The sequence below is a fragment of the Gavia stellata genome, chromosome 32 (assembly GCF_030936135.1).
Source record: "Gavia stellata isolate bGavSte3 chromosome 32, bGavSte3.hap2, whole genome shotgun sequence".
NCBI classification, from domain to species: Eukaryota; Metazoa; Chordata; class Aves; order Gaviiformes; family Gaviidae; genus Gavia; species Gavia stellata.
The window spans coordinates 5,665,645-5,684,637 of record NC_082625.1 but is presented as its reverse complement, the minus strand read 5'-3'; the positions used below and the strand labels follow the sequence as shown (position 1 = coordinate 5,684,637).

Sequence of the window (18,993 nt, the reverse complement as noted above, 5' to 3'; positions counted from 1 at the left end):
TGCAGGGGCTGCAGCACCCCACACTGCGCTGTTGGCCCGTGCCGGGCTGTTCATAGGGTTTATGGCTGTTCCCCGCTGCCAGCTGGGACTGCGGGAAAGGCTTTATCAGCCCTGGTCCAGAGAGCAAGGCCTGAGCCAGGGCGGGGGCCAGGGCCGGGCCGGGTGGCCTTGGCACATGCCCCACTACCGTGCAGGAGGGGCAAGGGTCTCTCCCCTACGGCCGCCTGGACCCTCGGATCTGCTCAACCCCCCCAGCCTGGTCTTGCCCCCTCCCCACTCTCTGCTCCACAGCAGAGTCCCCGGGGGGGCTGGTGGCCAAACCTGCCCCACAGGGACTGGCTGGGGGGGGGGGATGGAATGGGGCATGAGGGAGCCTCTGCTTGTGGGGCTGGAGGTGGGGAGTGGGCACCGGCCGGGCAGTGGTGCGACATGCCCGTAGGATTGCAGGGTGTGCTGCTCTGGCTGTCAGCTCTGCCTGGGAGGGGGATTTGCAGAATGTTTTGGGGGGCAGCTGAACCACCCCCCACCCCACGCCGTGAGGGCTGTGGTCACAGAGGTGCCTGCAGAGCAGCACGCTTTCACCCACTGTGTGCTCAGGCGGGTGCTGCACAGCCCCAGCTCAGCAGCGCTGGCAGGAGACGCTGGACGGGCAGCTCTGCCCACCACAGCACACCTGGGGGTGTTTTTTAACCCCCTCCCTGGTCTGGGTCCGGCACCACGCTGCTCCAGAGGATGCAGAGGGCCGTGGCCAGGGAACCCCCCGGGGTGGGCAGGTCTGTGGGGTGAGGATGCTTAGTGCCCCTTTCCACCCCTTAGGCTGCCCCATGGGGCTCCCATTGCTGGGGGACGCGTGGGTTGGTGCCAGCGTCACCCCGCTGGCACTTGGCACACCTGAGGGACTCCCCGTGCCGAAGCCCCCCAGCTTGCGGGCCTGGCGAGATGGGCAGGCGGGCATGGTGGCAGGACGGCTTCCCGCATCCCACCGGGAGCCGGGGTGTGCGGCCCTCCCCGAGCCATGCTGTGCCGTGGCAGTGATGCCCGTTCACCCCTTTGCAGCCTCCCAGGTGACCCAGGCTCTGCGGCGCAGGCTCCCACCCAGCCAGCCCTGGGCTGGTATTTGCCCCGACGCCTCCCTGCAAACCTGCTGCGGCCGGTCCCGGCCCCGCCTGCCTGCCCTTCCTCGCCAGCTGGAGGAGGAGGAGGAGGCAGCTGCGGGCCGGGAACGGCTCTGGAAGAAGCGTGAGTGGGAGCAGGACGTGAACGGGGCCGCGGCGCAGGCCGGACGGGACGGGAGGGCTCGGCTGTGCCCGCCACCAGGTACCGCGTGGGGTGGGCAGGAGCTGCCCTGGTGAGGGGACTCTGCTGCCCGCACATGGATCCGGCAGCAGAGCTGTCTTCCCAGCCCCTCCAGCGCCAGCCCAGCCACGCACCATCGCTCCGAGTACCGGGAGGGACCCAGCGGCTGTCACCCCCCCTGGCCCCCCACCCACGAGTGGGGAGCAGAGCTGGCCCAGCCGCTCCTGGGGGACCAGGCATCCCCCTTGGCACGTGCCGTCCCTCCTGCCGGGGCAGGGTGCAGGCTGGCGGGATGGGGTCCGGGTGGTTCCTAGCACTGGGTTTGGGGCCCATGTGCCGGGGAGGCCATGGGCGCACCTTTTCCCGGAGCTGGCTGGTGTGATGGTAATTGCGCCGCTCCCTCCGGGGCCATGGCGCAGCAGGCAGGGACTAACCACTGCCCCGCTGCCAGTGCTGCTGCCTGCAGGCTGCTGGGCTCTTCCTGCGGCCAGGCAGGGCTGTGCTGCTGGGGAAACTGAGTCACGGGGGCAGGCAGGGGTCTGGCAGAGCCACGGTGCCTCCTGCCAGCTGCAGAGATGCTGTGATGGGGGGGGGCTGTGCAGCCCACATGAGCCCCGAGAGCTGATGGGGGGCACTGGGGGGGCTGCTGAGCAGCCAGACGAGGGGAGCCCCGTGCACTGGCAGCCGCAGGGGATCGCAGCCGGTGGCGTGCCACCATGGGGCAGGAGAAGTGCGCGTGCGATCAGGTGGGCTTTGCCCACATGGTCCTGGCAGAGATTGAGCCCTGTCCCCATGCCCCCTCCAGGGGAGGGACTGGCTGGTGTCACCGTCACGGGGGCTGCTGTGCTGCAGGGACAGGCAGCAGTGGGGGCTGTCCCCCCTAACCCCCCAGTCCCCCAGCTGCGCCTCGGACTCGTCCTTCATGCCAGGGAAGCTGAGGAGGAGCAGAAGGGGGGTGCTGGAGGAGAAGCAGTGGCAGAGCCTGGAGGAGCGGGGCAGCGTGGGTACCCAACTGGGGCACCCCGTGCTCACCAGGTGGGTGCTGCATCCCAGCCCTCACCTCCCACCAGTCCGGTGCGGCCATGCCCCCCCCGGGTGCTCTCGCCCAGGTGAGAGGGCACGATGCCCGTGCACAGCGGGGTCTGCAGGCAGCCCTGTGGCTCACCCCTGCCTGCTGCTGCCCGCCAGATCCAAAACCTGTGACCCTTCCTTCTGCAAGGAGCCAGAGCAGGCTGCGGCTGCGGGCAGGCAGGGACACCCGTCCCCGTCGGTGAGTCTCGGGGCACCGGAGCCCAGGAGGGGGGTCCCCAGCCCCAGCGCCGTGGTCCCAGCGGGATGCTCTCTGTGGGGTGGGTGCTGAGGGAGGGTCTGTCCTGTGGTTTTGTGGCAGAGGTAGCAACGGAGCGGGGGGGGCTGCAGGATGCCTGTGGAGCCAGGGCTCTGCCCCAAGCACCACGCCATGCCAGCCCCATGCCCCGGCCTCCCCCGCAGCTGAGCAAGCGTGCCGCCGGCTACCGCAAAGCCTTCGGGGAGCTTGCCGAGCAGGAACCGCTGCTGGCCTGCTTCTCCTGCGCCTGGCAGAGAGAGGTGCCCTACCACGGCCGCCTCTACATCTCCTCCCGCCACGTCTGCTTCCACTCCAGCCTCCTGCTCAAGGACATCAAGGTGGGCTGGGGATGGGCACGGGGCCGGCGGCTCTGGCGGGGGGCACGGGCAGCAGCCAGGGACACGGTGTCACTGCCTGGCCCCCCCGGCGCAGGCGGTGGTCCCCGTCACCTCCATCTCAGCCCTCAAGAAGACCAACACGGCGCTCCTGGTGCCCAATGCGCTCAGTATCCGCACGGCCGAGGGGGAGAAGGTGAGAGCAGGGCCGGGGATGGTGCTGGGGGGCAGCTCAGCCCGGGCTAGTCACGGTGTCCTGGTCCCTACAGCCGGCGGGCTCTGGGCCGTGACCGAGGGAGCAGCTCTGGCGCAAACCCTTTTCCTGCTCTCCGGCAGTTCCTCTTCGTGTCGCTGCGCCGGAGGGAGGCCACATACCAGCTCCTGAAGTCAGTCTGCAAACACCTGCAGGTATGCACTGCGTCGCACCGGGGGCCGGGCACGTGGGGACTCTGTCACCCCCCATTGCAGGGCCATTGCGGTGGCTGGCACCCCCCCTTCATCTCTCCTGTCCAGGACAACGGCTGGAGCCCTCTGGCCTCTCTGAGCAACGAGGAAATCCTTAGGAGGCCTCTGGTAAGGCTGGAAAATGGTTGTCAGGAGGATTTCGGCAGCGGGAGGCACAGCCCTGGCCCCCTGGGCTGGGACAGGGACAGATGCGGTGGTGGCAGCCCACGCTGCATGGGTGCCTGCCCCCTGTGAAGGCTTTTGGGGGGTGGTGGGGGGAAACGTGGAGTTGAAAAGCCCCAGCTTGGGGCGGTGCAGACCCCAGGACCCTCAGGGCTCCCTCCTCGGGGCTGGCATGAGTCCCATCGGGTCCCACCCATGTCCCCATGGCTGTGGGGCAGGCACCCTGGGGACGTGCACCACGACTGGGGCTTGTCCTCTTTCAGACCTCGAGCCAGTCGGACCTGGAGCAGAGCACGCCGGAGCCCAACAGCCTCCAGGAGCTGCTGGGTGAGTGGCCACCCTGCAGCCTGCACGCACCTCGCACACTCGCAGCCCTGCTTGTGCAAGTGCCTGTGTCCTCACCCACGTTTCTGCCCCACTGACAAATCTCGGCTCTGCTCCCCCTCCCCAGCCACGTATGGTCCAGGAGGGTCCGCGCAGCCCTTGGCCACCTAAACAGCATTCCCCACAGCACTGGGGAGTGCAGGATCTGCTCTTTGCGGCCAAGTGTGCCCCACCAGGTCCCCAGGACCCCCCAGTTCCCTCCCTGGTCCTGGGGCACTCATCGAATGTCTCCCTTTTGCACGCAGATGGGCCGAGCCCGATGCCAAGGCAAGCGGAGGAGGAGGATGGAGAGGCGGCGGTGCTGGCTCTGAGCAGCAGCGAGCAGGTGCCCTTGGCAAAGCCACACAGTCTCCAGGGTAGGTCAGGGGACCCTGGGGAGGGGGATGCTGCTGGCGCTTGACCCCAGGGCTGGCCCCCGGCACCAAGCAGTGCCGACCACAGGGGCCAGGCTGAGGCTCTCAGCAGCATTGACACCGCCTCATCCTGGCAGGGGGACAGCACACCACGCTATGGGTCCGGACCACCGTGCAGCTGAGCGCTCTCAATGCTGTCATCCTCATCTACCTGCTGCTGTGAGTCCCCGAGATCCACTCACGCACCTCGGGGCTTCAGGACATCCCCTGGGTCCCTGTCCCCACTGTACCCTGGCACAGACAGGCTCTCCAGCGTTGGCACTGGCAGCCTGGGGTTCCCCCACTCCCCCTTGGGGACCTGCGCTGGCCTGGCCACTGCGTCCCCAGGGTGAGCGCGCGGGACCTTGGCCACGGCGCTGTTCCTGCCCTGTCCCTGTGACCCCTGTGCCTGACGCTGGCCTGTCCTCCAGGATGGTGGCCCTACTGATGTCCTCGGGGTACATCGGTCTTCGCATCCTGGAGCTGGAGCAGCAGCTGGTGTCCATGGGGGCTTGGCCAGAGCTCAACCTGTCACACCAGTGAGTGGCGGGGGCCAGGGGTCCCTCTGTCCCCAGCGCAGCAGGGACCCTGCCTCCCCCCCAGGTACAAGAAGACACGAGGCCAGCAAGGACACAGCCGTCACCAGGGCCCCAGCCAGGGGACAGGCTCAGCGGCTGCTCCCAGCCCTTCCTCCACCTCTCAGGGAACAGCCGGGGGCTCCGTCACCAAGTGCCTCCCAGCCCCCCCAATATGCCTGGGGAGCCCACGCGAGCTGTGGGGTCCATCTCGCTCCCCCCATGTCTCCCCACCCTGAGGAGCAGCACGAACCCGGGCAGCTCCCAGGGGGCAAAGAGAAGCATGCAGGGGCTGGCTGGGGTCAGGCACCCACCACCCCCAGCGACAAAGGGACAGGCGATTTTATTAATAAAGATGTGACCCCCCTTCTCGGGGGGTGCTGTGGGGCCCACGTTGCCCCTTCCCCGAGGCTGCCATATTCCTTGTGACAAGTGGAGGGAGGCAGGATTTGGGGGGCTGGGGTGGTCAGCACCCAGCAGCACCCTGCCAGGCCAGATGCCACAGGATGAGCACCAACTCACCCCCCATCCCCTCCCTGCTCCCCAAGAAGGGGCCAGGACTCCCGCAGGACATGGGGGTTTTACTGGTAGGTGGAAGGCTGGTGGTAGAGGAGGCTCCAGGTGCTGATGTCCCAGGCGTTGGGGGGGCAGGAGAACACAGGGACATACCCTGAGCTGCCCCCCAGCACCCAGGGGCTCCCGGTGACAAGTGGGAAGCAGAGGGGAAGGGGGCAAGAGGGGGCATAGCTGGGGGCCCCATGGCCCTATAGCCAGCCAGGCCTCCCAGCTCTTGCCATACTCCTTCCCCAGGACGGGTCTCTCCCGCCAGAGGAAGGGTCCCCAGGGGGGTGCAGGGTCCCAGGTACACAGCAGGGACGAGGGGGTCCCACCAGGCCACCGCCCACAGGCGCTGGGCGTAAGCTGAGGGTGGGGAGCAGCGCTGGGGAGGGGCACAGCAGGACCTGCACCCCACAGCAGAGTTCTCCCAGCCCAAAGCCCTTGAACTCAACCCCAACTGGTTGAGGGGCCCTGGGGCTTCCCCCCCTCCTCCTCCTCCCAGTATCCTGTGCCATCCCTCCCGCACCCCAGACCCCCCAGCTCAGCTCCATACCTGGGGCAGGGGATCCCGCTCCCCCCAGAGGATGTGGGGCCCCTGCCAGCAGCGGTGAGCGGTGCGGGAGGCAAGGGGGTACAGGGGGTCCTCCGCCTCCTCACCCCTGCCGCTCAGCCCCATGGACCAGCTCTGCCCCACAGCATCCCAGCCCAGAGGGGTGGTCTTCCAGGGCACAGCCTGCTTCAGCAGGGGGGCCTGGCGCAGCCCCCTCCCAGCGTTATATGCTGGTTGCTGGGGGTGGGAGGGAGGTGTCAGGACTCTAAGCCCCCACCAGCAGCACCCCTGGGCGCAAGCAGGGCAGGGGACACGCTTGGGGGTGGCGGGGGGGGGGGTACAGGATGGCCTTAAAGGCAGCAGGATCTGAGGGCGCTGGAGAGGGGCACTGCAGACGGGCGCCGAAGACCCCTCCCAGCTGGTGGGACAGCCAGCAAGCTCAGCACAAGAGCTGCCACCCCTCCCCAGCCAGATCCCAGCTGCCAGCCCTCCCTCCTTGACCCCAGGGAAACCGAGGCACAGCCAGCCTAGAGAAGCCATGGCAAGCTGCCACATCCCACCGCCCCTGGGAAGGAGCAGGGGTTTCTCCTCCCCCAGGCAAGGGTCCCACCTGCACAAGGGCAGCACAACCTCCCTCTCAAGGGTGCTGTGCTCCCCCAGCTCCATGCCTGGTGCTACCCATGGGCTCGCTGCAGCCATCCGGGAGCAAACAGTGCCCAAACTGGCACCCGGCAACTGCCCCACACCAAGGCGGGGAGGCTACAGAGGGGCTGCACCAGGTCAGGGGCACCTTTGATCCCTTCCTGCCCCACAGAGAGGAACAGGGGCAGGGCAGGGAGGGCTGGGGCTGCGCTTCCCTGCTTTCCCACAGCAGGAAAGCAAACACAAGCGGGCAGGTGGGAGCAATAAACCACAAGCAAGACCTGCAGCTCAGAAAGCTGGTACCTGCAGAGCCAGGGGCAGCTGCTGCAGGGACCCTGGGGCTGGGGGGGCAGCTCGGGAGCACTCGGGGACTCGTTGTGCCCTCACCTCACCATGGAAAAGTGGATCCACCAAGCCCAAGAAACATAAATTCACAATTTGTTTAATGCCAGTTAGATTGCTTTACATGGAAAAGTTACAACGCTCCGTATTTTTTTTTTTTCCACCATATGATGCCTTATATATAACAATGCCACAAGGTCGCAGACTTTATCACACAAACTCTGGGAGGACCCTTTGCTCAACCCGCCCGCACGGTTCAGTGCTCACAGGTCACACACCGCAAACACAAGCTCACATTAGCTTTGCTCTTTTTCCCATTTAACACGCCACAGCACACCCCAGCCGACAGTGTCGCACCGCTCGCCTGCGTGAGCCGGGACACACACGCACACCCACCCACACTCTTGCAGTGGAAGACCTGCAGAGAGAAGTTCTGGGAACTCTGCATCTGCCTTGGCAGCTGCGAGCAGGGTGGGGGAAGGAGTTTGTGCCATGCTTTAACAGCTAAGTCAATCTGAACAGCTCATTCTCACCATGCTCGGTAGCCAACGCATTCAGCCGCAGACCAGCCATGGCTTGGAAATCTCTAGCCCTCCCTGCCAAGCGTGATGCGGGAAGTCACGATGAGCCAACCTGCTCCCAAGGCAGCTCCAAAGCGAGAAAAGTGAGAGATGTAGTTTGTGAAAGTCCCTGGCAAGAGAGGAGCACGATGCGGGGACAGAGCAATGAGGGGCTGTCCCCCTTGCAGCATCCCAGGGCGCAGCTGGACGCTGGGAGAGCGGGGAGCACCGAGCTGCGGATGCAGCACAGGCCACGTGTGCCCAGACGGCACTGCCCACTGCCCCAGCAGCTCCTGGGGCTCCTCTGGGGAAAGCACCCACATGGCAGTGCGAGAGGGAAACCCACCCTCCATCCGCTGTCCCTGCAGGAGTCCCGGGGCAGTGGGGAGCCCCCGCAGCGCCACACTCACCCTATGCCACCCCACGCTCCGGCAGGGCTGCCCAGCTCCCTCCTCCTGCTCCAGCATGGGCACAAACCCGTGTGAAACCACCCCACTGCTGAGACCTTATGTGTGCCCCCACCCCCCCATCTATTTCTTCCCGAAGGAGAAAGCAGTGTCTCCTGGGGGTCTGCGTGTCAGGATTTAGGCAGGAGACAATCCACAACAGCCAAGAAAATCCACAACAGCAGCTACCAACCACCTTCACCCCTGGTGTAAACACCCCCCGTCCCCCGGCTCTGCTGCCTGACAGTGTTACACAGGACAGACACCCGTGACAGAGCACACCTTGCTGCAGGTGGCCTTTCACTTCAAACCTGCTTGCCAACGTAACGATCCGACTTAATTTTAACAATTCCTCAGTGCTTTGCGGTGGTCCTTCCACACAATGAAGTTTAACAGTGCCAGTGAGTGTAACAAGTGACAAGAGAGGGGCTGGGAGGCCGTCAAATGATTTCTAAACTAAGCCCCGTGCTCCTGCAGCAAGAACTACAATAAAGTGTGTTGAAACCATGTTTCAGGAATTACATTTCAGAGACAAGTGAGGCTGTAAGACAATTTGCCAGTTGGGGCTTTGGAGACTCAGCGCTGCCAGCCTGCTAAGTAAGGAGTGGCGAGCTCCCAGCACACGGGCTCCGCACGAGTGCCTCCAAGCACCTGCGACCCGCAGGGGTAGCGCCAAGAGCCTGATCCAGGCACTGGTGTAACGGCACACGTGGTCAAGGCTGTAGTGAACAGAACGGCACCTCATTGCCCTTCTCCGTACCAGCCTTCCTACACCTCAGAAGCTCACGCTAAGGATACTGGTGGCACTGGGGAGAGACAATTAGATTCCTACCGCCTCCCCTACAGTCTGGTTTCAGGAAAAGAAAGGTGTGGGGGGGGAGAGAGAGAAAAGTATTGCCTATGCACTCTACGGAGAGCAGGTCAAGGTCTATATACACAGCCAGGAAAATCCAAACGAGAGCAGGAAACGGCACTCGCACCCCAGTGCACTCAAGAGGGCAGGAGGCAGGCAGGAGCCAGGCGCACGGCAGGGAGAGCATTGGCACGTGTACAAAGAAAGACAGGAACAGGCTGCTGCAAGCGTAACAGCTTCTTTAAATTAAAAGCAACACATACACACAAGTGCTTTGCGTCACATCCCACGGCACTCATCACACAGGCTCCAAACGCACAAGCAGGCACTCTCTTCCCATACAACTTAAAAAAACCCCCAAAACAACAACAACAGGTCCCTGGCTTTGACTTGGAGATAAAAAAAACCAACACTTCTTCCTTGCTTTAGAAACAGAACCCCCTCTTCTCGCCCAGACCTGCTGTTTCCCCCCCTCCAGCCAGAAGAGGCCATGCTCTCCCCAAAAAAAAGATCCACATGAGTCGTTTTGTTTCTCAAACACATCTCAACTGCTTTTACCCCTCAGGAAGACTCCAGAGCAACCAGCCTGCCACAAACGGCACTGTGGGAAGCTCCACATGCACGGTGGTTGTTGGTTTATGGTTTTTTTTTTTTTTAAAAGCCATTGTTTTTCCTCTCTGTTAACTAAAAGGATCAGCCCAGAACATGCAATAGCAATTTCAGAACTTTCTGAACGTGCTCCCTCTGAGGTGGAGCCTCTTCAAGTCTCCTCCAAAGTTTAGAGCCCAAAAATGTATTTGTTTGAAGGCAGCTGTCAAGCATGCCAAAAAATCAAGCTGTCTTACAGGAATGATTGTATCAAGTACTACAGTACCTATTTGGAAAAAAAAAAGAAAAAAAGGAAAATAAGCAGTTCTCCAGTTTCTTCATGTAATGGGGATGCCAGGCTATCAACAATGCCCTTAGATAACCAGAGAGGCTAAGGCCCAGCCCCCTCGCACCAGTTGTATTGAACAAGTCTGGCTGGCTCCTACCTCCAAAGATGTGCATCCGAGGACAGAGCGACCCAGAGCAGCACATTAAACCTGTTCCCACAGAGGCAAGGATACTCTCATCTCTCCCAAGAGGGGACAACGCAGCAGCTGGGATGGCCTTGGTCCGCTCTCAATGGTCCATGTCATACCTGTTTTCTCCAGTATACAACACGAGGGTTGGAGGATGCTGGTTTAACATTTCTCTTGTACCCGTTTCCCTTTATGAAGGATGAATCTGTAAACCTTTGGCAGTTCCCTCCCCTCCCCAACCCCATCCCAAATACTGCCCAGCGTGGTTCACAAGCACGTATTTAATTAACATCTCTTGGGTCCATCCTCCAGTCCCACTGGCGCTCCCTCCCCTTCTGGCTGATTGTTTGGGGTTCCATGCACACCAAGGTAGTGGTTTTATCCTGGTATGTCAGGCTGTAGTCTCCTGGGTCGCAGTATATGGGGTTTATCGTATCCTGGTGAAGAGGTTGAGAACAGATACAGACTCCTGACAAGAAAAGACAAAGCAGGTGCTAAGTACTCCACAGTTGTGCTGCAGCGCTACTCCATGTGCTTTTGTTTTTTTTTTTTTAATAAAACAACTGCTAATCTGGTGAGGTCTCTCTAGCTCAGAGCACGATCCGAGTTCACCATTCAAAGTCCAATACCATAAATGTTCCCATGTTGTTTTTTTTTTTCCAATTGATAACAAGGAGCATGGCAGGTAAGCGTGCCATTCCCACAGCTTTGCAGGAAGCTGTACCCCAGAGCCATCAGAAACCAGGGGGACACCCAGCAGTGAGCAACACCAGCTCCCCGCTGGTGCCATTCTCTGTGCCATTCTCCACTGCCACTGACAGACACCCAGAAAAGCTCTCAGAGCATCTGGCACAACCCGCTTTCAGTGATGGTGAGTCGTCAGTGGCAGCATCCATGACCCCTTTTTCATCCAAGCCACCATTAAGCACTTCCGTAAGGAGCTAGGGGATAATCGTCTCTGAGGATGGGGTCAGTTCATAGCAGCATGCTAGCAGGGAAGATGGTGGGATCAGGGTGAGCTTCCTGAAATGCTGCTATGTTCAGCAGCCTTGTAACAGCCAGGAGAAGGATGTTCTGTCACACTGCCTTTTATTTCATCTGATGACTACAAATCCCTTTATATCTCAGCAAAGTTTAACCCTTCACGGCATCCAGCCCTCAATCTGCAGGATACGGTGAAAAGATCAGAGGCCAGGCAGCAGAACAGAGCAAACTTGGACTGAATTCGCCCCCAAAGGCTGAGCCTCCTGCAGGACACAGCTGCAGCCATCCACACATGCATCCTCACCTTTGTCGAGCGAGTTTTACTGAAGACGTTCCAGAAGCGCAAGGTTTCATCCCCAGCTCCTGTAACTATGGCCTCCCCATCAGGGGACATTGCCTAAGACAAAGAGAGAGCAACCTTTAGCATCTGGGACATTTCTGAGGTTGAAAACAAATCTTCATTGGAATGCATGAGAGTTATTTAACTCTCCTTCCTACTTGACTGGCGGTGAGAAACCAAACAACTACCTCTGCTTTCATGTGCCTTATTCAGTCTCAGTAGGTGCCAATTTGAGCACTTGCAACTTACTTATGCAGCTATGGAACACATGGGTGGAATTGAATTATCATAATAACGATACTTGTGTTAAGAAATCCAAGCCGTTTGTAATTGAGGCTATTCCTCCCCGGATTATAAATACGCGTTAAGGCAGGAAGCGTGATATGACTGGCATTTGCCAGCTCTGTTAGTCACTTACATTGGAATCTACCTGACAAAAACAGTATCAGCATATTTATCACCTCTGTTATGAATCCGCTGAAAGCCCTATGTAACAGTAACAAAGCAGGTACGAGATCAATGTGGATTAACGGCACCAAGCATTTTAATGACAAATTAGGAGGACTGAAAGCATCAAATTCTTCCCCTGCTGACAGTCACCAGTGAAAAAGCGTACAAGTCTTAAGGCAACAAGAAGAGATGCTTGTGCTTCCTCAGAAGAGTTTTGGCAGGCTTCACTATTCATTAATAAAGCCTCACATTTCCATAGCAGCAAATCAAAGCATCCCTTACAGGCAAGGAAACCAGATACAGAGAATTTCTCATTGCTTGCGGGGCAGCATTCATATCTCCACCTAGACTACAGGCAGCTCACAGTGCCACCGGCACTGCGGCTTTGGGTCTCATCTCAGCGCATGTGCAGCCAGGTAAGCAGCTACAGAAGTTTTCAGAGACATGGCCATCACTTACCAGATACAAGACTCTGTACGAGTGCCCTGTTAGCTTTGCTACTTGAGTTAACGAGGGGTATTTCCAGACGAGGATCTGGTTCTGCGAGTATCCGTGGGTACTCACCTGAAAGGGGAGAGGGAAATATGCATCATGCTTCCTACCACAAGACAGCTCAGCAGCAGGACTGCACCAGGAGGAACTTACTAGCTCGTTGGCATGTTTCGACCAGGCCAGGTTGCACACTTGTGACCCAGTGTCGATGCACTGCAAAGGCTGCCCGGTGAGCGTGTTCCAGAAGCGTATGCAGCGGTCAGCTGTCCCACCGCCCGAGGCGAGGAGCCCGTGCTGATGTGGAGACCAGGCAATAGCTTTTACTGCTGCAAGATGCTCTGTGTATTGTTGGACAGGACTCAGGCTGGAGTGATTCCAGACAAGGAGCTGGCAGAGAGGAGAGACGTGATTAAACTTGCGCTGTAGTCATGTGTCCGCAACACCCACAAGCCTCAATGTTGCACTGGGACGGATGAGGGCAGTTGGGCAACAAGACGATTTCCCACAGCTCTGCCTGAGCGCATGCACCTCCACTCTGCACTTGCAGCCCTGAAGCCAGTCCCACCCTGCCACCACACTCAACTGAGGACCCATTCTACCACCGGGCCACAAGGAAGCTAACAGTCCTTAAATTAAGCTTATGAGGCCAAAGACACAGTGTCACTGACCGTGAACTCAAACCCTTCTTTTGTCTTTATGGCTGTATTATTCCAGAATATTTAGGAGTATGCTCAAGTTCATTAGAAGTTATTCTGAGCAGGAGGACCTCAGTACAAGCATGCTGTCACACAGGCACTGGGCAAATTCACTCCCTAGCAACCTGCTCCAAAGGGCTCTGAACACTGCTTCTCCATAACAGATGCCTCCTCCATATGGTGCTCAGTGAACTACAAGACTGCGTTATAGGTATTAGAACTTATATAGCTCTAGACTCAGTTTCCTTCTGCATAAACATGCTTGCAACAAACTTGACTATACGCTACATAAAGTCAGGAAGTACAGCTTAGCAGTAGCTTTGTTGAACTCAAACCCTGAGTCAAGCTATAGATTTAATTAGCCAAATACAGAAGCAAAATTAAATTTGCCTTTTTAATTTTATTAGAGAGGAGACTGAGTAGAAGCTTAGCATGATTTATGTTTGGACACAGTCCAACAACAGAAACAAAAGCCCCTTTCAGAGAGGCCAAACAGCCTTAAAGAAAGGGGGCCTGACATTTCCTGGTGAAGATCTAGAGACATTGAACCTCACATGACTCCTTGGAAGTCCCATACCTTATTATCATTTCCTCCAGAGGCCAGGAGCTGGTGGTCCGTAGACCATTTGAGCCCACAGACCTCCTGTCTGTGGCCCTGGAGCCGCCGCTCGGACTGTAGGGGTGGGGTGCGGATGTCCCTCTGAAGGATCATCCTGTCTCGACTCCCAGAAGACAGCTGGTCCGCGTTCCATGCCAAGGCACCTGTAACGCAGGCAGAGCATAAGAGTATGTTGTGGGAGTCTTGCAGGAGCAGGTAGACAGAACACAGCCACCACAGTTGCCAAGGTTTAAAAAAAAAAAAAAATCTGTGCTTACAGACCTCCCTTATATCCAGTGTCTGAAGTCCTCAAATAGTGTACAATTAAAGATTAACCTGCGCAAACTTACTCAAGGTACCACTAATCCCATTTCACGGTGCAGTAAAGCACAGAAACAGAACCCAGAAGGTGCCCTGACTTCCCAAGTCTCACTCCAGCGTTCAGATTCAAAATGCCTCTGAGCAAAAAAAAAAAAAGTCCCAGCAGAATAAGGGAACTGGAAATCTCAGTGTAAAGCAGCCTGCCTGCAGGGCTGAAACCGGAAGCCAGTGGCAGTGAAAAAAGATGTTGTAACCAAACCTAAAATGCCTCAGACATGGAGGAAACACCTGCTGCAATACTCAAACACCACCACACCCAAGATCAGAACACCACAATTACTAGATGCTAATATTTTGAAGACTGCTCAAGACATAGCAGGGGATAAATATCAGTTCTGGTACTTTTTGAGTTCTGCTATTTCAAGCAGATCCCTCACTTACAAGGAAAAAGTTCAATCATGAAAAAATGAAACATGGGAAACCTCTGCCTCCCACCTCCTTACCGACTCTGGCTGTGTGCCCCTCTAGCATGGAGAGCTTTTTTCCTGCAGCTGCATCCCAGATCTGTACAAAGCCCTTGTGAGTGCCAACGGCTACCAAGTTCCCCTAGACAAACAGAAAACCATGATCAGTAAAGCCAGTAGGTAAAGACAGATATAAAACAAAAACTAGAAGCTGAGGAAAAGACTTGAGGTAAATCCTACAAGATGCAAAGCATCCAGAGTTCTTCCATATTACATCTTTTCCCTACAGAGAGGGGCAAGCAGCCTGGCTGGAATATACTTATTGTAACTTTTTATTAGCAAGAGCTGGAGGAGCCAACCGGCTCTTTCTCCTTCCACACATCTCAGCAAATGCCTCGAAAACCTGAAGATACAAGAGGTTGCTCTATATCCCCTCATTTAGCAGAAAAAAAATAGCGCAGACAGGAAAACACATTTGATTTGTGATGCGTACAGGGAGTTTGGGGAAATACAGGAAAATAACCCAAGAAGTTAAAACCTGTGAGGAAGAGCTATACAGCTACAATGATAGTGTCCAAATTACAAGCGTTTCAGCTGTCATTGTTGACAACGTTATACTGACCCGTTCTGACCAGCCCACAGATGTTACAGAATCTCCTTCCACAGAGAGATCACACAGTCGGGTTACCTTGAAAGTAGGACAGAATGGAGTAAGAAACACTTGTTACTGTCATACTACACTATTAACCGTCTCACAAACTAGTACCTAGCTTGGGAACAGAGCATTACAAGTGCTGAACCCCTCAAACAGCACGTTCCATAGCTCTGAAAGATGCTATGGCTGGAAGAGACCTACAGTAAACGGGCACTTCACTCTCCAGACACTGATGATCATTTACCTGGCTAGTACAAGCACTCCATAGGTAAACACAAGTCCCAAGGCCAACGCTGAGGACGTTAAGAGAGGACCAGTCCACCAGGTTCAGGTAGAAGTCGTCCTGCAGCTCTGGGGCATCCAGCACTTTGAAAGGAATCTTTGAGATTTTCCGAGTTGGTTTTCGAGGTGATCTTAGCAGCTTCTGACTGTTTACAAAAACAGATATAAAAACAACTACAGGATCTTGCACATCACAGCAGGTGGTAGACACAGATGTAGCCACTCTTTAAATGCACAAAGAGGCCACAAAATGCTTTCTAGCAGGAAAGACTGGAAGGAATTAGGTTCTGCTTCTATAAAGGGCTAGGGAACAAAAAGATAGACTATGGCCAAGGCATATTCGGTATCTAGGCAGGTAGGGCACCTGCAGAAAGTCTTAGAACTTGACTGTCCCTACTTATTACCTCCCCAGATTTTTGGATGCCTTAGAAAGAAGCCCTAGAGAACCTCACTGAATCCTCTGTCCCAACCCTTCCCTTGTCACAGTCTGTGGAGAATGAGTATTACCTTTTGTTGCTGACAGGAGACAGGGAATACGGTGAGACCTCGTTGCCATCATCTGGACTAGAGCGTTTTGTGCTGAGTGAATACTATATAAAGAAAACACATCTAGTAAGAACCCCAGCATGCCCAAGACCTAGGAGATCACTCGCAACATGCGCTGGTGCCTGATGCCTAGCTAACTCCAACACCCAGTCAGATTTCCCAGACTTATCAGTTCCTCCCTTTCCCAGGTGCTCTGGAACCATACAAAAAAACCCCTCATCTCCACTCAAGTCCAAAAGCTTGATTTGGTCATTTACCCCACTGTCTAAAAAAGCTTGGTTCCAACTCAGCTTCCCTGCTAGTACAGAAATAGGAAGTACGTAGCTTGCTGCAGATACTTAAATTCTCTTTCTTTACAGGCCACCAAATTTTGTTATCAACAGCTTATCTTAGTCAAGCCACAACACTAACTCGCTTGCACTAGCAGCTTGGCAGAACCGTGTGCTTTGTTCCCGCGACGCACACGTGCAACCTCTGTTGGTTTTAATGCAAAGTAACCAACTTACAGTGAAGAGAGACTTCTTCTCTGGGGTGGATGGCTGCAGCCTCCTGTCTTCCGTCTGTGGGTCTTGCACTTTCTCGATCCCTGCTCCTAAGAGTTCGTTCTTCAGCAAGGCAGAGTAAGCAAGGCCATCTGTGAACCCAAACGAGCGCTTTGGCAGAGAACTCGGAAGCAGCAAAAAGCTCTGCAAGGAGTGGCAGGATCACATCTGCCTGACTTGTACATTCGCTGGGCCTCTTAATAAGCCTGGGGCCCCAGTCTGGAATCAAGATTAGCAGCAAGCTTCCCCTCCTTCCACTCCCTCAGGAAAGTGCTTCCATGGCACAATAAATCAACGGATACAAATAGCCTCTCGCTTCCCAGACTCTCGTCAGAAGCCTACGGAGGTGACCTGGTATTCACTCTCATGATGTGGGCACTTCCTAAAACACCAGCACGATTTTTTGCATAAGCATGAAAGTGCCAATGTTCCCTTGTTCCAAAACTTGCCAACAGTTTGAAATAAAAGCTATAGGCATGGCACAAGTGGTAGAAAGGTGGTCTCACCTTTGCCATTGTCCGATGTGGCATCCTTTGCTTTTCTGTTTTGACTTGGTGATTTTTCGTTTTCCTGAAAGGTAGAAACATGCTATCACCATACAGAAACCTCATGATATATGGTGAAATACCAAATGAAGAAGTCTCCTGGACCACAGGGGCAGCCTGTCTGAAGACATGTATTCAAAGGAACTCTTTTGGGGCAGCAGAAGACCACGGTGCAGAAGATAAGCAGAGCAATTATGCCAGCCAAAACAAAACGTGCCATTTCCTCAGTTCCAAGACTGAGCTGTAGGAGAGAGGAGTAAAACTTACATTTATTCTGTGGAAGTTGATGCTCCAGTTGGCCCCAGCTCTCGAGGGAATGAATCTGTCACCATGCTTACTAGGAGAAGACATCGGAGAATTGGAAGGCGTCAGGGTTCTTCTCATCTCTGCTACCTGAATTAAAGAATAAAAGACACATACAAGAACAAGTGTTGACAACAGCAGGAGTCTGGAAAACATCAGTGAGGTCTTGTCAAAGCTGAATATGCTTAAGTAGAAGAGCCAAGCATTAGTTTATCCCCTTAACAAAACTAGTAAGCGCATCAGAGTCCAACTGTCATGGGAACTTCTGTCCAAAGAAGCAACTAAACAGCCTCTTTCTCACTGCTCCTTCTCAAGCTGACATCGTCACAGCAAACATGTGGAAGGCTGGAGTGGGGCAGACTGCTTGCAGGGTGAGCAGCAGATTCCTCAACTACAGTCACATTCTTTTTCATAGAATAATTTATGTTGGAAAGGACCCCAGCTCAGAACAGGGCTAATTTCAAAGTTACACTGAAGGTCACTGCCTCATCCAGTTGAGTTTTCAGCATCTCCAAGGACAATGACCCCACAAGGTCCCTGTTGCAGTGTTTGAAAGTTCTCACTGTGAACATTTTTTCCCAATATCTAACTGGAATTCCCCTTGTTGCAGCTTGCATCCATTGCCTCTAATCTTTCCACCGCATACCTCTGAAGAGAGTCTGACTCCATTTTCTCCATGACCACCCACCAGGTAGTTGAAAGCAACAATTTCATCCCTCCTGAGCCTCATCTTCTCCAGGCTGAGCAACACAGGTCTCAGCATCTTCCTGCTCCAGCCCCCTGACCATCTTGGGGGCGTCCGCTGGACATGCTCTATCTTGTCAAGCCCTATAAGTTGGTTTGTTAGTTTGCTAGCCCCCAACTTTTTACGTTCCACATGTACGTACTAAGATTGTTTAGTAAAAAGGCGTTACTGAGCTACATAAAACTATCTTAACTGCTTTTTGCAACCTGAACTGAATTTATATATTCAAAAGCTTTGTTGAAGTCAAGTTGTTTGGTTATTCCTAGAAGAGCTCAGGAACTCACACCTACTCGCAGCACAACCAAAGACTAAGGTTTGCTTCAAAGAGGTCCCGTATCTTTCAGAAGCTCAAGTGAAAACAGTCACAGGCAGGAAGGACAACAACTTAATAGGCAGACTAAGACCATTTAGCACAGCCCATTTGTACTTACGCAAGGCATTGTGTTTTCATTCTGTATGTTGATTTGGCGCAGGAGACGTCTCTCATAATCCTGGTCCATGGTGGAAAGCAGAGGGGCTGGGGAGTTCAGCAGGCTCAGGAATTTATGTTCATGAAGTCCAATCAGTAATTAGTCTGCTGCAACAGACAGGGGAAGAAAAATACCAAAATATTACACCCCTTCATATAGAAGCAGCCTCTTCAGAATCTCCTAAGCCTGTTCTTTAAACTTGAGACCACTTTTCCTATCCAGAGCATCGGTATCAAACTTGTGTGATGCAGCACAGCACAGGGCTGCTAATGAAAGCATTTTTCTGTATTACTGCCCTTGGTTGCTGATTCACATGAGCAGGCAACCAGGGTTTTGTGCCTGACAGGACCTCAGCAGGCAACCACCACAACTGGAGCAGAGATTGCGATACTCGAAACCAGCCTGTTCATGTGAACTACTGCAGCAGCACAGTTTAGCAAGCCTTCAGTACTCAGGCATGGAAAAACCAGACAACGACAGCCTATCCCACCAGAGCCAGATCCGTACCTCAGGCCAGGGGCACGACAGCAGCGCACACCACTATGCTGAAGCTAGCTGGGATGGTTTTAGCCGTGTTAGAAGTATTGCAGACTTTTAGTACCACGGAACG

At 55.5% G+C, this 18,993-nt stretch overlaps 3 protein-coding genes across 7 annotated transcripts; 1 reads left to right on the top strand and 2 right to left on the bottom strand.

Moving 5' to 3' along the window:
• Nucleotides 1-1,156: 1,156 nt before the first annotated feature.
• Nucleotides 1,157-5,283, top strand: LOC132319882 (GRAM domain-containing protein 2B-like). 2 transcript variants are annotated; one of them, XM_059831876.1, is made up of 11 exons: nt 1,157-1,317; nt 2,197-2,331; nt 2,485-2,566; nt 2,788-2,961; nt 3,056-3,154; nt 3,295-3,366; nt 3,472-3,531; nt 3,849-3,912; nt 4,215-4,325; nt 4,460-4,541; nt 4,793-5,283. In XM_059831876.1, exons 2-11 carry the CDS (start codon nt 2,219-2,221, stop codon nt 4,902-4,904), a joined length of 969 nt encoding a protein of 322 aa, XP_059687859.1. In that variant the 5' UTR covers nt 1,157-1,317; nt 2,197-2,218; the 3' UTR covers nt 4,905-5,283. The 2 variants fall into 2 exon arrangements, with proteins under 2 accessions (XP_059687859.1, XP_059687858.1); XM_059831875.1 differs by lacking the exon at nt 1,157-1,317 and having other exon boundaries at nt 2,004-2,331.
• A 234-nt stretch (nt 5,284-5,517) lies between these two features.
• TEKTIP1 (tektin bundle interacting protein 1) lies at nt 5,518-6,710 on the bottom strand. The gene is given in 6 exon segments (XM_059831650.1): nt 5,518-5,632; nt 5,736-5,782; nt 5,784-5,876; nt 6,048-6,260; nt 6,263-6,281; nt 6,655-6,710. Coding segments are annotated over 6 exon segments (543 nt in total).
• Nucleotides 6,711-10,205: 3,495 nt separating this feature from the next.
• Nucleotides 10,206-18,480, bottom strand: FZR1 (fizzy and cell division cycle 20 related 1). Of its 4 annotated transcripts, none has more exons than XM_009811611.2 (13): nt 18,341-18,480; nt 17,133-17,254; nt 16,827-16,890; nt 16,285-16,412; nt 15,740-15,822; nt 15,195-15,378; nt 14,918-14,983; nt 14,335-14,437; nt 13,490-13,674; nt 12,371-12,604; nt 12,185-12,289; nt 11,228-11,332; nt 10,206-10,417 (listed from the first exon to the last, which is right to left on the bottom strand). In XM_009811611.2, exons 1-13 carry the CDS (start codon nt 18,411-18,413, stop codon nt 10,379-10,381), a joined length of 1,491 nt encoding a protein of 496 aa, XP_009809913.1. In that variant the 5' UTR covers nt 18,414-18,480; the 3' UTR covers nt 10,206-10,378. The 4 variants fall into 4 exon arrangements, with proteins under 4 accessions (XP_009809913.1, XP_009809915.1, XP_009809914.1 ...); XM_009811613.2 differs by having other exon boundaries at nt 10,206-10,420; nt 11,240-11,332; XM_009811612.2 differs by having other exon boundaries at nt 10,206-10,420; nt 11,240-11,332; nt 17,133-17,258; nt 18,345-18,480.
• Between the last annotated feature and the right edge of the window lie 513 nt (nt 18,481-18,993).

Coding starts and splice junctions, on each gene's coding strand:
- FZR1 (XM_009811611.2), bottom strand. CDS start 18,413: ATGGACCAGGATTATGAGAGACGTCTCCTGCGCCAAATCAACATACAG. Junction 12,605..13,489: donor CTGGAGGAAATGATAATAAG/GTATGGGACTTC, acceptor CCTCTCTGCCAG/CTCCTTGTCTGGAATCACTC. Junction 12,290..12,370: donor CGAAACATGCCAACGAGCTA/GTAAGTTCCTCC, acceptor CTCCCCTTTCAG/GTGAGTACCCACGGATACTC.
- LOC132319882 (XM_059831876.1), top strand. CDS start 2,219: ATGCCAGGGAAGCTGAGGAGGAGCAGAAGGGGGGTGCTGGAGGAGAAG. Junction 2,567..2,787: donor AGGGACACCCGTCCCCGTCG/GTGAGTCTCGGG, acceptor CCTCCCCCGCAG/CTGAGCAAGCGTGCCGCCGG. Junction 3,913..4,214: donor CAGCCTCCAGGAGCTGCTGG/GTGAGTGGCCAC, acceptor TTTTGCACGCAG/ATGGGCCGAGCCCGATGCCA.